The following is a 13,006-nucleotide window of genomic DNA, read 5'->3' as shown; positions in this document are numbered from 1 at the left end:
TTTTTCTGCTCAAGGTACATAACAAGGAGGAGTCGTGATTTTCACGTATGACTGCAATCCTCTTTACTTAACCTGCTCCTCTTGTCACAGGAAGATGGTAATCCCTTCATTGTTTCAAGTAATCATTAAACATCTTTCTCTTTTTGAGTCTGTACACGCGGTGCACCTGGAGGAGACAGTTCTGCCCTCGGATTATAAATAGCGCAGCAGCAGTGCAGCCGGGGAGATTTCTCAAAGCACGGAGGAACCCCCATCAACTCCACACTGCATGTGGTCTTTTGGTTCCCTAACATAACTCTGCCTTATCTCCCTCATTAACCTCGGCTTGAATGTAATTCGTCAAACTTCCTTTCAGACACCATTTATGCATTTTTATCAAATCTGCCCATGTTATCAATAAACACCGTGGACTCGCAAATGAACATCCTCGCTCGTGCGGCTGGTTAAATTTAAGATCTGGCTGCGTGTTTCCAGTTCAGAGTGATTCATCAACCTGAGCACCTCTTCCCAGCTTCATCGCTCCCTCTGCCTCCCTGAGTTATCACCGCCCTCTTGGCATGGGTAGGGATTGCATACAAGTTTAGGAATGATATAACTCATTTTCTGAACCCCCCCTTCCCCCGAGTGTCTCGAAGAGGTGAAACTTCAGCATCCCCCCCCCCCATCTATCCGTCTGCACATCCCACCTCAGTGGACGTACAGATAAGCCATTGTTCTCTGGGGAAAGTAGTTAACACATAACAACAAGAGCAGAAGTTCGACTTCCCCGCCGGGTTTGCCGGAAGCGGTCGTTAATGGTCACGTCACCGCGTCACTTCAGACGCGCCTCACCTGCTCGGTAGTTCAGCCTGCAGCTGCGTGTCTTGGTTGAAAGGACGGTACAGCTTGTACAAACATTGCAATTAGCGGTCCTGTTGCCGCAGAATTTTCTTTCAGCAACTTTCCCCTTGTAACAAGTTCGCTGAATGCGAGCGGCATGTGTCATAAATGTTTCAAATGCAATTCCCCCTTTGAGTATCTTCATGTTTATGTCATTGCACGGTTTGACTGGCTGCAACCTGGAATACCTGCCCTAACCTGCTCAGATTAACACGTCCTGTTTAGATCTGTTGAAGCTTCGCTCTGCACACCTGGCCACCTCGCCGTAAAGCTGCAATACTTAAGATATTAAAGGGCCACCCCACCTATCTGAAACCTCGAAACACTGCGTTCTGTGACTAAATGTGTGAGTAACGACACAGTGTCTGCTGCTTGTCAAGGCAGTTGTGTGAAGGCCTGATAAATATCTTCAAGGGTTATTATTATGCCGTTTCACAAGATGGATAAACGGACCCCTTCGATGCCACCCTCTGCTTCCTCTTCACTAGCACGGGCCTGCGTTAGTTCCTACGAGCAAATTGCTGGGCTGGTCTGGCAGGCGTCGGATCGCGGCCACAGGCTTGTGGTCGTCATGCTTGTAACGTATCAGCCAACAACAAGTTGCTTGGACAAAAAACATTTGTTTTAGATTGCACAGTGTCTTATGGCATTTACTGAGCCCAACGCTGTTTAGGTGAAAACTGTGGGGTGTCGGTTTGAAACCCCTCAGATGATTTTGCGTCACTGAAGCCATTTATTATGTCTCAGATCTTCTCCAGTCACAATGCCTGGTATTCAAGATAAAATAGGTATAGATTAATAAGATTGGATATAGAAAAATAAAAAATATATATATTTTAACTGTTAGTTATAGTATGTGTGATGTTAGAGCAAAATAAACCTCATGTAATAGTGAATTTAATTCATTTGTGCAGTGTGAAATGCATCGTCAACCAACTTTAAACATATCAGCAGTTCGGATTATTTTCTATGCTGCTATGTCACATTTAAGGTCGTAGGAGGCTGGAATGAATCCCAGTTGACTGTGGGAGAAACAGGAAATTCACACGTACATTCAAATCGATGTCTGTTTTCTCGAGCGCCTGAGACAACACGCCTGTGCACAGGCGTGCAAAGTCCAAACAGAAAGGACCCCAAGCCACCAATTAATCCAGGGAAAGTCCTAATTCTGAAGCGAGAGTACTTACTGCTACCCCACGGGTTCTTTATATTTACAGCTATCTTCAGTGTCATTCGCCAGGCGGAGCGTCCGAGCCATTTCCAGTGGAAAAACAAAACCGAACCTATTTCTCCAAGCAAAGTGAATCAGGTCACTGGGCTGCTCAAGGGAACAGCGTGAGCTGACGGGGCCACTTAGTCAAGTGAGAAATGTCTTTCAAGACATACGACCAAGTCCAGTTGACCTAATTCGATCCGCTTTGAGTCGCCTCCTCCTTGGATCAATGATGATATGCTAAGAGAATACTGACATTCTTCAACAACGTGGCCACGCCCTCGTGTTTGATATTTCCAACTTGTTGGAATAAGAGTTGCTCTCAGTTTATATAGCACTATAACTAATGCTAAATTGCGCAGAGCTGTGAAGAATTCAGTGAAACGGCTTTGATGTGGGAGACTGTCGCATTATGTACATAAAATGCCCCCAAAATACAAAACCTTGCCGCCTCCCTTAGTTTTAAGGACATGACCTCGCAGAGACTGAGAAATTTCAAAAAGAAAAGTTTTCAAGACAGTTTTCTGCTTTTTTCTTTTTTTTTGTTTTGCTCCGTGTACAAACACACTTCATATTCAAGTGACATCCCAGCTCGATGAAGGTTAAAGCTCCATCACTTGAATAAAGTACTGTTTTCATATAAAATCCTTCAAGTGAAGATCTGGTGTCTTTACATTAAAGACATGTTTCTGTTTAGGATGAGAAAAGGGAGCATTTGTTATTGAAGAACATTGCAAAGACCTATTAAATAATTACCATCTGGTGAAAATCACAAGTTTACAACTACTAATTATGTAATAAAGATGCAATGAGGTTACAGAATACAATATATCCTTAGACTTGGATTGGGAACAAAGCCTCAAGTGTATGTTCTGTAAATATGAACAATTAACCAGCAGATAATCTGATTATTTTCGCATTAAATTGCAACACTGTGAGCAGTCTCTACACTCCAGAACGTTTCTGCTCCGAGCCAATTAAAATGCATCCACGTAACCTCCAGAAATTAGTAACTTGGTTGATTTTATCACCCTTAAACACAATCAGGTTGGACTTGTCTGGCCATGTTCCGACATGCTAAACCTCACCAGATTTAAATTCCTCACTTTACAAACAGAAGAAGTCGTATGAATTTAAGTTTCGTTTTTTTTTTTTTTTTTTTTTTGCAGAGACGCAATGAACGCCTTCCTCTAATGTGTGTGTGTGTGTGTTTTATTGCCAGACGGGTAAAGTGGACCCTCACCACCCTCGCGTGTCGGGCCACAGGGGCAACGTGCTCGACATCAAATGGAATCCCTTCAACGACTACTGCATCGCCTCCTGCTCTGAAGACACCACGGTTTGTACACACACACACACACACACACACACACACACACACACACACACACACACACACACACACACACACACACACACACACACACACACACACACACACACACACACACACACACGTACAGTATATTGGTAAACCTGTGCCATCGTCGTGCTGCAATGTGAGCGTGTTGAAGCAGGGAGATTGTTTTATTGCCACACCGTTTAGCCTTGGAGAAGAAGTAGAAGTCATTCCACACATTCCTCAGCTCTGACCTGACACAGTGGCTCAGAGTAAATTGTAGTAGAAAAGAAAAAAGGAAGAGTCAACAAGTTCTGCCTCCTCTTCATTCTGTTTGTGCCAAATGTGTCCCGGGGCTATATTGTTTTTGTTTCCCGGTGTCCAACCCGGTGTGGAGACGCTTCGTTTGTGTGTGGGTTCACACATTGTGGTGTCTGTCTGCAGGTTAAAGTGTGGGAAATCCCTCCTCATGGGGTGTTAAAAAACCTGACAGTAGCATGGAAGGAGCTCCAGGGTCACAGCCGCAGGGTGGGCCTCATTGAGTGGCACCCGACTGCTAAGAACATCCTCTTCAGCACGGCCTACGACTACCAGGTAACACACACACACACACACACACACACACACACACACACACCCAGACACACACACAGCCTCAAACACACGCTGGATTAAAAGATGTCCAGGTAACAAGAAATGAGCCGGGCTCATACTGTGACCCACATTGTCACATTTAAATGTCAAAATGCCGCCAAACAGGTCACGGCCGTGAAGCAACCGGCCTGTGAGATGTTACACCATCATCACAAGCGCTTCAGAGAGAGCATCAAGAAAAATGAGATTGTTTCCACTCGAGTGTGCAGACATCCCAGGTCAGCCCTCTTTCACAATCCCAGTCCAGAGTCTTAGATGAATTGCTGTAGTCAGTCGGCGCTTTACAAACACTGATGTGTGAGAAGGGCCTCCAGAATAATGGCCGACCCCTGACAGCCCTCTCACCTCCGCGGCGGCTCGGTGGCATTTATCTACGACGCTCCTTCCCTCAAGACACCCGGACTCTGAACTCATATACTTCATCTACACATGGACGCATACGTAAAAGCTGCTGTTCTCTACTGTTGATGCATGATAATCCAGGCCGTGGTTGACTTTGGAGGTGATCGCTGACTAACACAATGTAAGACAATGATCTAGATACAGGCTGGGCAGTTAACTTATCAACACAACATATAAATATAAAACAGCCTCTGCTCTTGTTTATACTTATACTTATAAGCAACTCTAAACACTTGCTTAAATAAATGACACTGTCACATATATAATGACAGGAAGCGGAACTTTAAAAATCAGGTTCAGTTAGTGTCCAGACTAAACTCTGCCAGGATCAGTAGATTTCTCATGTGAGCGATTCTGTTCTGATTTTATCACAAAAATGATGAGGACTATGTCTGAAAACTCTTGTTTTGATGTGAGCAATAGAAACCTTTCCTCACGTAAGAGACTCTCCTGAGTGTGAGGAAAACACTGGACAAGCGCAATGTAATGCAGAAGGGTCACTTCTGTGTGACGCATGCAACCAAGTGCCTGTAATCAGAAACAAAGTGAGTGTTTTCTTTATCTGGCAGCTTCTTTCTGAGGTGAGGGAGTAAATGTGGTTGAGAAATTCCCTCAAGCTCCAATAACTTCTTTCTTTTCTTTTTTTTTTTTCTAAACACAACTGATTGCAGCAGCATGAATTCCTTTTTAGATAAGGAAAGTATGCCCTGTTATGTCCGTTTGTGCTACCATGGTGTTCCTTTCTCCGTGATAGCATATTTCTCAGTGACAAGCACATTCTTTGGATGCATTTTTTTACCTCTGTGCACAAAATACTTTGCTCCACTTTTTAATACAACAAAGAACCAAGAGTTTTTCTTGGAAAAAACATATTTAAAATAATGTTGCCCGATTTGGACATTTGAAACAATTAAATACATTTTTTTTTTAAAAGAATCACACATGAATATTAGTGTCAGTCTGAAGCTTCTGTTCGGCTGCTGAGTGTCGGTGTTGTTGCTCCGTTCAGGTGATGATCTGGAACCTGGACTGTCCCGAGCAGGTGATCAAAAACCCGGTGCGGACCATCAGCCACCACACTGACGTGGTTCTGTCCATGTCCTTCAACACGGACGGCAGCCTCCTCGCAACCTCCTGCAAAGACAGGAAGGTCCGACTGATGGAGGCGCGCTCAGGGAACGTTTTGCAGGTACGACTGTGCGTGCGTGCGTGCGTGCGTGTATCTTTGCACCGCTGATAAAAGCGTTGTTCACTGATGCACTTGCATTAATAGATTCTGGGTTTATGACTAAATTGTTCTGAAAACAGACATTTAAAGAGGAAATTCTTCACATTCAAAGTGAAAAATGTTTTCTCTTTTTGACTGCCGGCTGGTGGAAAGTGTACCAGCTAATATATTCCCGGGTCACATGACAGTCAGAACTAATACATTCTATATTATTAAGAATTTGTATTTCTTATTTGGTAAAGTTGGACTTGTATGGCGCTTTTGTTATAGTTTATACATGCGTTACATGTTCAGTCAGAAGTTGTGTTTGTAAGACAACCTGCTCGAACCATTGAGCCTCGACAAACATTTTAAAAATGGCGAAATCAATAAACCGTTCATTCATAAATGGTATTTCTAAAGTATTTAAAGTATTCCGCGCAGCGTTTTAGGGATTCAGGTTCTTGTTTAGAATGTTTTCAATTGCTTTCATTTTAAAGTGTAATAATGAAAAGCTGCACTTGTTTATTGGAAACAACTTTATGGTTTACAATGATTAATCTATTGTTCCGATGTGACAATACGTTTATTGTAGGGGGGATTCTTTTTTGACAAGCTTAAACCTTTGATCCTTGAGCTGTAGGCGTGGTGCACAGTCGTGTCACGGCCAGTCTCGTGTAAGACTCTTCGCTCCACAGCCTGCACACCCAGCCGCTCATCCAGCACCACACAGACAAAACTGACACCTTTGGCAACGAGGCCGGATCCCAGCAAAGCTCCACAGACCTCTGGGTCATCAGTCAGGGACGCATCCTTTATACGAGTCCACGACCTTTTTCTTTTCTTTTTTTTTCTGTCAGAAAAATGCACAAGAAGCGGCAGACAGTGCTGGAACACTGACGCCTTGAAATCAGCCTTTCATATTACCTGGAACATCTTGAGAAATACGGCTGCACGGGGGTTCAGTGGATAACCTTCTTACCTCACAGCCAGAATATGGAAAAACTCAAGTCCAGGCTTGGGGGCTTTTCTTTGAAGTTGTCATGTTCTTTCTGTGGGGTTTTTTTGTTTAGTTTTTTTCATCAGTTTCCTCCCACAATCTATAAACATGCATTTGAGGGTAATTGGTGACTTTAAATAGTCTGTGAGTGTGTGTGGTTGTTTGTCCTTGTGATGGACTGGTCCAGGGTGAACCCAGTCAGAATTACTGTGCTTTAATAAAGCTGATTTCTATGTATTTCGTGTCACTTTCTTGCAGGAGACCAACAGCAAGACGCACAAAGCCAGTAAAGTGCTGATACTGGGAAACATGAAGATGCTCCTCACTACGGGCACGTCACGCTGGAACGACCGACAGATCGCTCTGTGGGATCAGGTGAGAGCAGCTGACCATCACTGGACGCACTGCAGGAAGACATGGACTATAAATATTATCACCTCACAGGACATTTTCTGACTGCTAAATCCAAAAACAAGGATTTTTATTTTTTTTTTACAGCATGAAACCTGTCAGCTCGAGCTGTGCTCACTCAATATTTTGATGAGAACTGCTCAAATGGTATTTTACATTTAAAGGAAAAAACATCAAATAACTTAAAAAAATGTCTTTCACTGCCAAAAGTACGGTGGCCCAGAAGGGTCAAAACAATAGTAAAAGCCACAACACAAAGGCAGAGGCCACAATGGAAATTAACCTACAATGGAAGTGCGCAGTGGTCAAAAGATCTGACTTTGTTTCTGGAGGACTATATTTTCTGACGGATTGTTGTATTTATGGTAGAGTTTAATTAAATGTAAGTAAAACGCTGCTGCTCGAAGGTTGTGATTAACGTTATTTGGTTTCACAAATCACCAATATTGGCTCATGTGTTGACATTGTCATAATTCTCCCGCAATCAAAATCGTCCATCAGAAAATGATTTCCAAGATGGCGGAGTGCCAGTCAATTGTTGGTGTTTCTCGTTTCCCAACATGTGAGGCACGAATAAGATGGTTGATGTTCAGCTTAATGTGTCGACTGGACGAGTGTGCATGCCATCAATGCATTTTTTTTAAATTAACTTTTTAGTTTATAGCTTATTAGCAGAGAAACAACTGATAAAACAAGGAAATTGTTTTGATGCACCTTTATTTACTGTCCTGTTTGTTTAAAGTTGCCGCACAATAGAAGATTTTATTTCCAAATATCCCAATTGATAAAAGTTAACGAAGAAGAAACTTTCCCACCAGATGTGGATAAAATGCTGAAATTAGTAGAGGAAAACAAACTTTTTAATTGACTCAAAAGCATCAAGAAAGTTCAAGTTTGTGGCAAATATGTGTCTAAAGTGCAGTCCAGTTCTGAGTGCAGCGCCTTTACTGTCACGTTTGTTTCGTCAGATGTAGTCGATGCCTTTCAGATGACCTCCAGCCACCGTTTCAAACACAACTCTGCCATCTAGTGGATGAAATGTGCGGCTGAACTGCTCCGTTTACCTGAGAAAGCGTCTGAGTCTGTGTTAAACTGATCTCAATCTATTCTCCTTGTGATTATTTGTTCACCCCTGATTACACCCTTTATTCTGTGGTCATAATAGATTTTATTCTGTAGCAGCGGTCCGGTGTTGTTTTGATGTGTGAGAGTGGCTCGTCGTGGAGGATTAAGGCAAAGCACGGATTAGGGACCAAAGCACTCTCTGGTTTTAAATCAGTGCCTCTGATGTGGATTTAAATTATAGTATTTTATATCAAGGGATATTTTTTTTTCCCTCTCTTCTATGTTGTGCACGCCGTGGTTAATGTTGTGTTTTTAACAGGTTTTTGTTTTGTTTTTTTCCTTCTGTGTGTGTTGTAGGAGGATTTGTCAGTGCCTTTGTTGGAGGAGAACCTGGACGGGTCATCGGGGGTCTTATTTCCTTTCTATGACCCAGACACACACATGCTCTACATTGCTGGGAAGGTGGGTTTTGAAAATGCATCAATATAATGAATTATACTTAAACATCCCAGCTCAATGCCAATATTTAGTTTCAACAAGTTCATTTAAATTTTTTTTATTTTTTTTATTTTTTTTTAGGGTGATGGAAATATGAGGTACTATGAGATCAGCACAGAAAAACCATACATCCAATACTTAACTGAGTACCGCTCACATCTACCTCAGAAAGGAATGGGTAAGAAACACTCACCAACATAATTTAAATGTAAAGACCTAAAGACATATGAGCCCACACGCTTACTTTGTTATGCATCTATAAGCAAAAACCCTTCATATGCGAGTGACGTTAGTGCGTGGCTTCTGATTCATGTTTGAAAACTGTGCCTTCCTCCAGACTTTGCTGACTCTGACTTACCTGTAAGCAAAGAGGGCGTGCAAATAAGCACGCCGTATTTGAATAGCCAAAGCAGCTGATTGCATTGTTGTTGTAGAGCAGGTGAAGTGACACAAAGGACACATGGAGACTGACTCACTCTCTACTTTTGGTTTCACACTCATGTTCTTTATCTGCTCTTTTGGGTTAAAGGGCACATTTAAACTCGTGTAACTTCTTTTTTTAATTTGGTACCTGGATACAAGTGACTGGTGACTTTGAGAAATGCACGATTAGTTACATTATAAGCATAATATAGTGATATATTATACAGCGAGATTTGTAAGGCAAAAAAATAAAGAAAGACTAGTAGTGCAGGAAATTATGTGTAAGCGGCCTACAAATATGTAGGTCCTTTATATACTGTACATCATCATTTTATTACGTGAGAAACTCCAGAATGGGTCAGTGGTACACACAAACTATGACTTTTTTTTTAAATTCAGTTGTAATTTCTAAGTAATTACTACTTTTTTATTTTGTTGTTTTTCATGGCTCATCACAGCAAGTCATTGCAGCTTGTCTAGTTTTTACGCCTGAACAAAGATTCAAACCTGGACTCATCATGCTCACAGTCAAGATTTTAACCCTTTGTTCCACCAGTGAAGACTAAAATAGAAATGATATAGTTTTTTAAAAAAGAAAAAAAAAAACTGCAATATTAAAGTGAATGTTAGTGTAATTAATGCTGGGTCGAATGGAGTCAGGATATACAAAACACTTTAATTTAATGAAAGTTGTATACAGAGTAAACCTTGTATAACTATACATAAAATATACATTGAATTAAAAGAACTTGCTGCAATTCCTTTTGTTTGTTTGTTTGTTTGTCAGTGTTTACCACCACAGAACATGAAGAAAACCCCCAAAACATACAGATTTGTGAATCTCTTCGATTATAAAATCCTCATAAATCCCTTTAAATCTTAATCTTTCTTAAAGTTCTACATTACTGTAAACCCCCAATACTTCTCATGAGGTTTTGCGCAGTGTAAACCACAATTGGCAACTTGATTTTTCCAGGACTTGTACAAATTAAAATATATATAAAGCTATAATATTTGAATTCTAAACTGCACATACAAGTATACAGTGAACAATATTATCTCTGTTTGTTAAAGATGCTCTCAGTGCATCTCCTTTGTGATCGAAGTATTTCCCCCTGCGTGTCGTCCTGCAGGTGTGATGCCAAAGCGAGGTCTCGATGTCAGCTCCTGTGAGGTGTTTAGGTTCTACAAACTGGTGACAATCAAGAGTCTCATCGAGCCTCTCTCTATGATTGTTCCACGCAGGGTGAGAGCACACACATCACACCAACAGGACCCCATTACGCATGCAGCTCTTTGGGCTTCACGCATTTTATCTGTATTTTTGTTGCGTGTGTGTATCTGAGTTTAGTGTGTTTGTGTTTTCAGTCGGAGTCCTACCAAGAAGACATTTATCCAATGACTGCTGGCAACAAGCCTGCTTTGACTGCTGAGGAGTGGCTCAGCGGCGTCGACAAAGGTGAGAAATAATGACTCTGTGTGTGTAAGTGTGTGATATTTGTCTCTGCCTTGGATTTGCTGAGGGCGAATTTACCTCTAATATTCTGTGATTGTCGGTCACGCCGTCCTTTCTAAGCTGTAGGAGAATAGTTAGGAGTCATAAGTTATACGCTCATCCTCTGGACCCTGGCTTACGTTGTCTTCCAGGTCCAGTGTTGATGTCTTTGAAGCCTGGCAGTGAAGACGCTGAGTCGTTCTCGGAGACCAAGGTGCTGCGGAGCTCGCTGGACACGGGCAGATCTCACAGCAGGCCAAGCATGCTCCAGCTGGCGATCATTCAGGACGAGCTCGCAGCCAAAGAAAGCAAAGATGACGGCAGCATCAGGGAGGATTCCCGGAGTCGAATGTCCGTGAGCAACGGGGAAGACCTGGCACTCTGCTCTCCGCCCAGGACGGAGAACGAGGTACATCTCTCACTCTCATACTGTCTGAAAACCCTGCCATAGATTTAAAACCAAGTTTGATACTTAACTGATTAAGAATCTTCCTAAATGTTAACTACCAATTGTGTGGGATCACCACCACAAATCACAGACGTGAAAAAAACAACAAGCATGTCATTTGTACTCTTATCAGTTTAACTGATCTTTATTTTCATTATTTCACCATTAATGCTAAATCTTTGTAACAATCCACAATAAGAATTTAAACACAATATACCATAACACGATCAAGTTATCCATTATTAACATAAAAAAAACAAGAACTTTAACAACCATATCCTGTTGTAGACCAATTTTAATGGCAAAAAAAAGTTTAACTTTTACAATTACAATATTCCAATTATTACAAACTACCTAAATAACTAGAGTTTCAAATCATGTTTGGACTGACCACTGTTTTCCAAACATACCCATTTGGCTTTTCACAATAAGATCTTCCTCATGATTTGGGGTTGCAACGTCGTCAATGGAAAAATGACGCAAAAGCAAAGGCTGGGGAACGAAGCTGATCAAAGAACCTTGTTAACATGTATGCACGTTAACAGACTGATTGTTGTCAGTGTGTCACTGGGGGATTTCTTAGATCAGTCATTCAACAGCAGGACGGACTGACGCAGTATCTTAAAACACATGAAGACATGCAGCATTTCCCCAGGCCCCGGTGGACACGACACCCCGCATTTATCCCTCGGCGCTGTGCATGTGTTTGTCCACAGCTTCGCCAGAAGTTTCACAAGCAGCAGGAGGAGATCCGACGGCTGAGGGAGCTGCTCGGTCAGAGGGACGTGCGCATCAAGCAGCTGGAGCTGGAGATTAAGAACATGAAAAACTCCTAGTCTCAGAGCTCGCTTTAAGACTCCCCCCCCCCCCCCCACACATGCTGAGTCACCCCCACCGCCTGGCAGGACACCTGCGTCATGCTGTAAAAACTTCCCGGTAACATTTTCCAAACCTCCTCCCTCTCGGTGGAGCCCCGTTTCACCTGTCCTCCTCTAATGAGCCCCGTTATAGTCGCAGCCCCGGGGTGGTTTACGCCTGTTGTTTCGTCGACTCTGCACACGATGCACATATCCCTCGCTCATGTACATACACTTTTAAAACTCTCTGCACCTTCTGACCTTTGCCCTGTTTCTTTTGTACGCTTCACAGCTATGCAATCCTATTGTAATCTTCTTCTTTTTTTTTTTTCTTTTTTTTTTAAAGCTTTTTTTAATGCTCTTTGTGACCGGGAGATAAAAGACAGACTTGACTGAATGCTGCGGCTGTCTGCGTGTTGCTTGAAAGTCGCTGCAGGGCTGGAGCAGACATTCTGTGTGATTGAATTTATTTTTCGATGCTTGGTGATTGTACTCCCCCTTCCCTCCATCCCCAGAATATTTAAACTACTGTAAGTGGACATGACTGTGATGTTTGGGGCTTTAATAACGGGTGTGTGTGTGTGTGTGTGTGTGTGTGTGTGTGTGTGTGTGTGTGTGTGTGTGTGTGTGTGTGTGTGTGTGTGTGTGTGTGTGTGTGTGTGTGTGTGTGTGTGTGTGTGTGTGTGTGTGTGTGTGTGTGTGTGTGTGAGATTGAGCTCAGTGACAGTATCGTCATTCCAGCTGTGTTCTGCCTTTCTAAGAAGCGTCATCTGATTTTATTTTCTTATTTCTGAACGACTGGAAAACTGATTTGCTTTGACAGCCTAGTTTGTAACCGATGCCATGTAGCAGTTTTGAATTCAATTTTTGATATTTATTTCAAAACAGTCAAAGAAAATGCAATATGATCAACAATTTGGCAAACACAACATGTAAAATATTACAAAAAAGAACCTAAATAGTGATAGCATATTTCTTATTACTGTGAAGAGCCAGAGTATCACACATTATGTCAGGCAAGCTATAGATGCCCACTTTTCAATGTGTTCACTCGCAATACATTTCCATTGCTCTGAAACAGGAATTCAAATCATATGTCATATATATATAGTAAA

At 42.1% G+C, this 13,006-nt stretch overlaps 1 protein-coding gene across 3 annotated transcripts in view; it reads left to right on the top strand.

Annotated features, from left to right (window-relative positions):
• Window positions 1–12,433, top strand: part of coro2aa (coronin 2Aa) — a 39,979-nt gene extending 27,546 nt beyond the window's left edge. Inside the window, exons 3-12 of one of the 3 annotated variants that reach the window (XM_080463084.1) lie at window positions 3,315–3,431; window positions 3,876–4,025; window positions 5,497–5,676; window positions 6,953–7,069; window positions 8,528–8,632; window positions 8,750–8,846; window positions 10,225–10,337; window positions 10,460–10,550; window positions 10,739–10,995; window positions 11,751–12,433. In XM_080463084.1, the coding sequence (XP_080319210.1) occupies window positions 3,315–3,431; window positions 3,876–4,025; window positions 5,497–5,676; window positions 6,953–7,069; window positions 8,528–8,632; window positions 8,750–8,846; window positions 10,225–10,337; window positions 10,460–10,550; window positions 10,739–10,995; window positions 11,751–11,870 (1,347 nt within the window). In that variant the 3' untranslated portion in view covers window positions 11,871–12,433. The remainder of the gene's footprint in view (window positions 1–3,314; window positions 3,432–3,875; window positions 4,026–5,496; window positions 5,677–6,952; window positions 7,070–8,527; window positions 8,633–8,749; window positions 8,847–10,224; window positions 10,338–10,459; window positions 10,551–10,738; window positions 10,996–11,750) is intronic. The other 2 variants (XM_080463083.1, XM_080463085.1) reach the window with 2 other exon arrangements.
• The last annotated feature ends 573 nt before the right edge of the window (window positions 12,434–13,006 follow it).

Source organism: Lipophrys pholis (assembly GCF_963383615.2).
Source record: "Lipophrys pholis genome assembly, chromosome: 5".
NCBI lineage: Eukaryota > Metazoa > Chordata > Actinopteri > Blenniiformes > Blenniidae > Lipophrys > Lipophrys pholis.
Note: the sequence above shows the minus strand (reverse complement) of the source record. Positions and strands in the feature narration are given on the sequence as shown.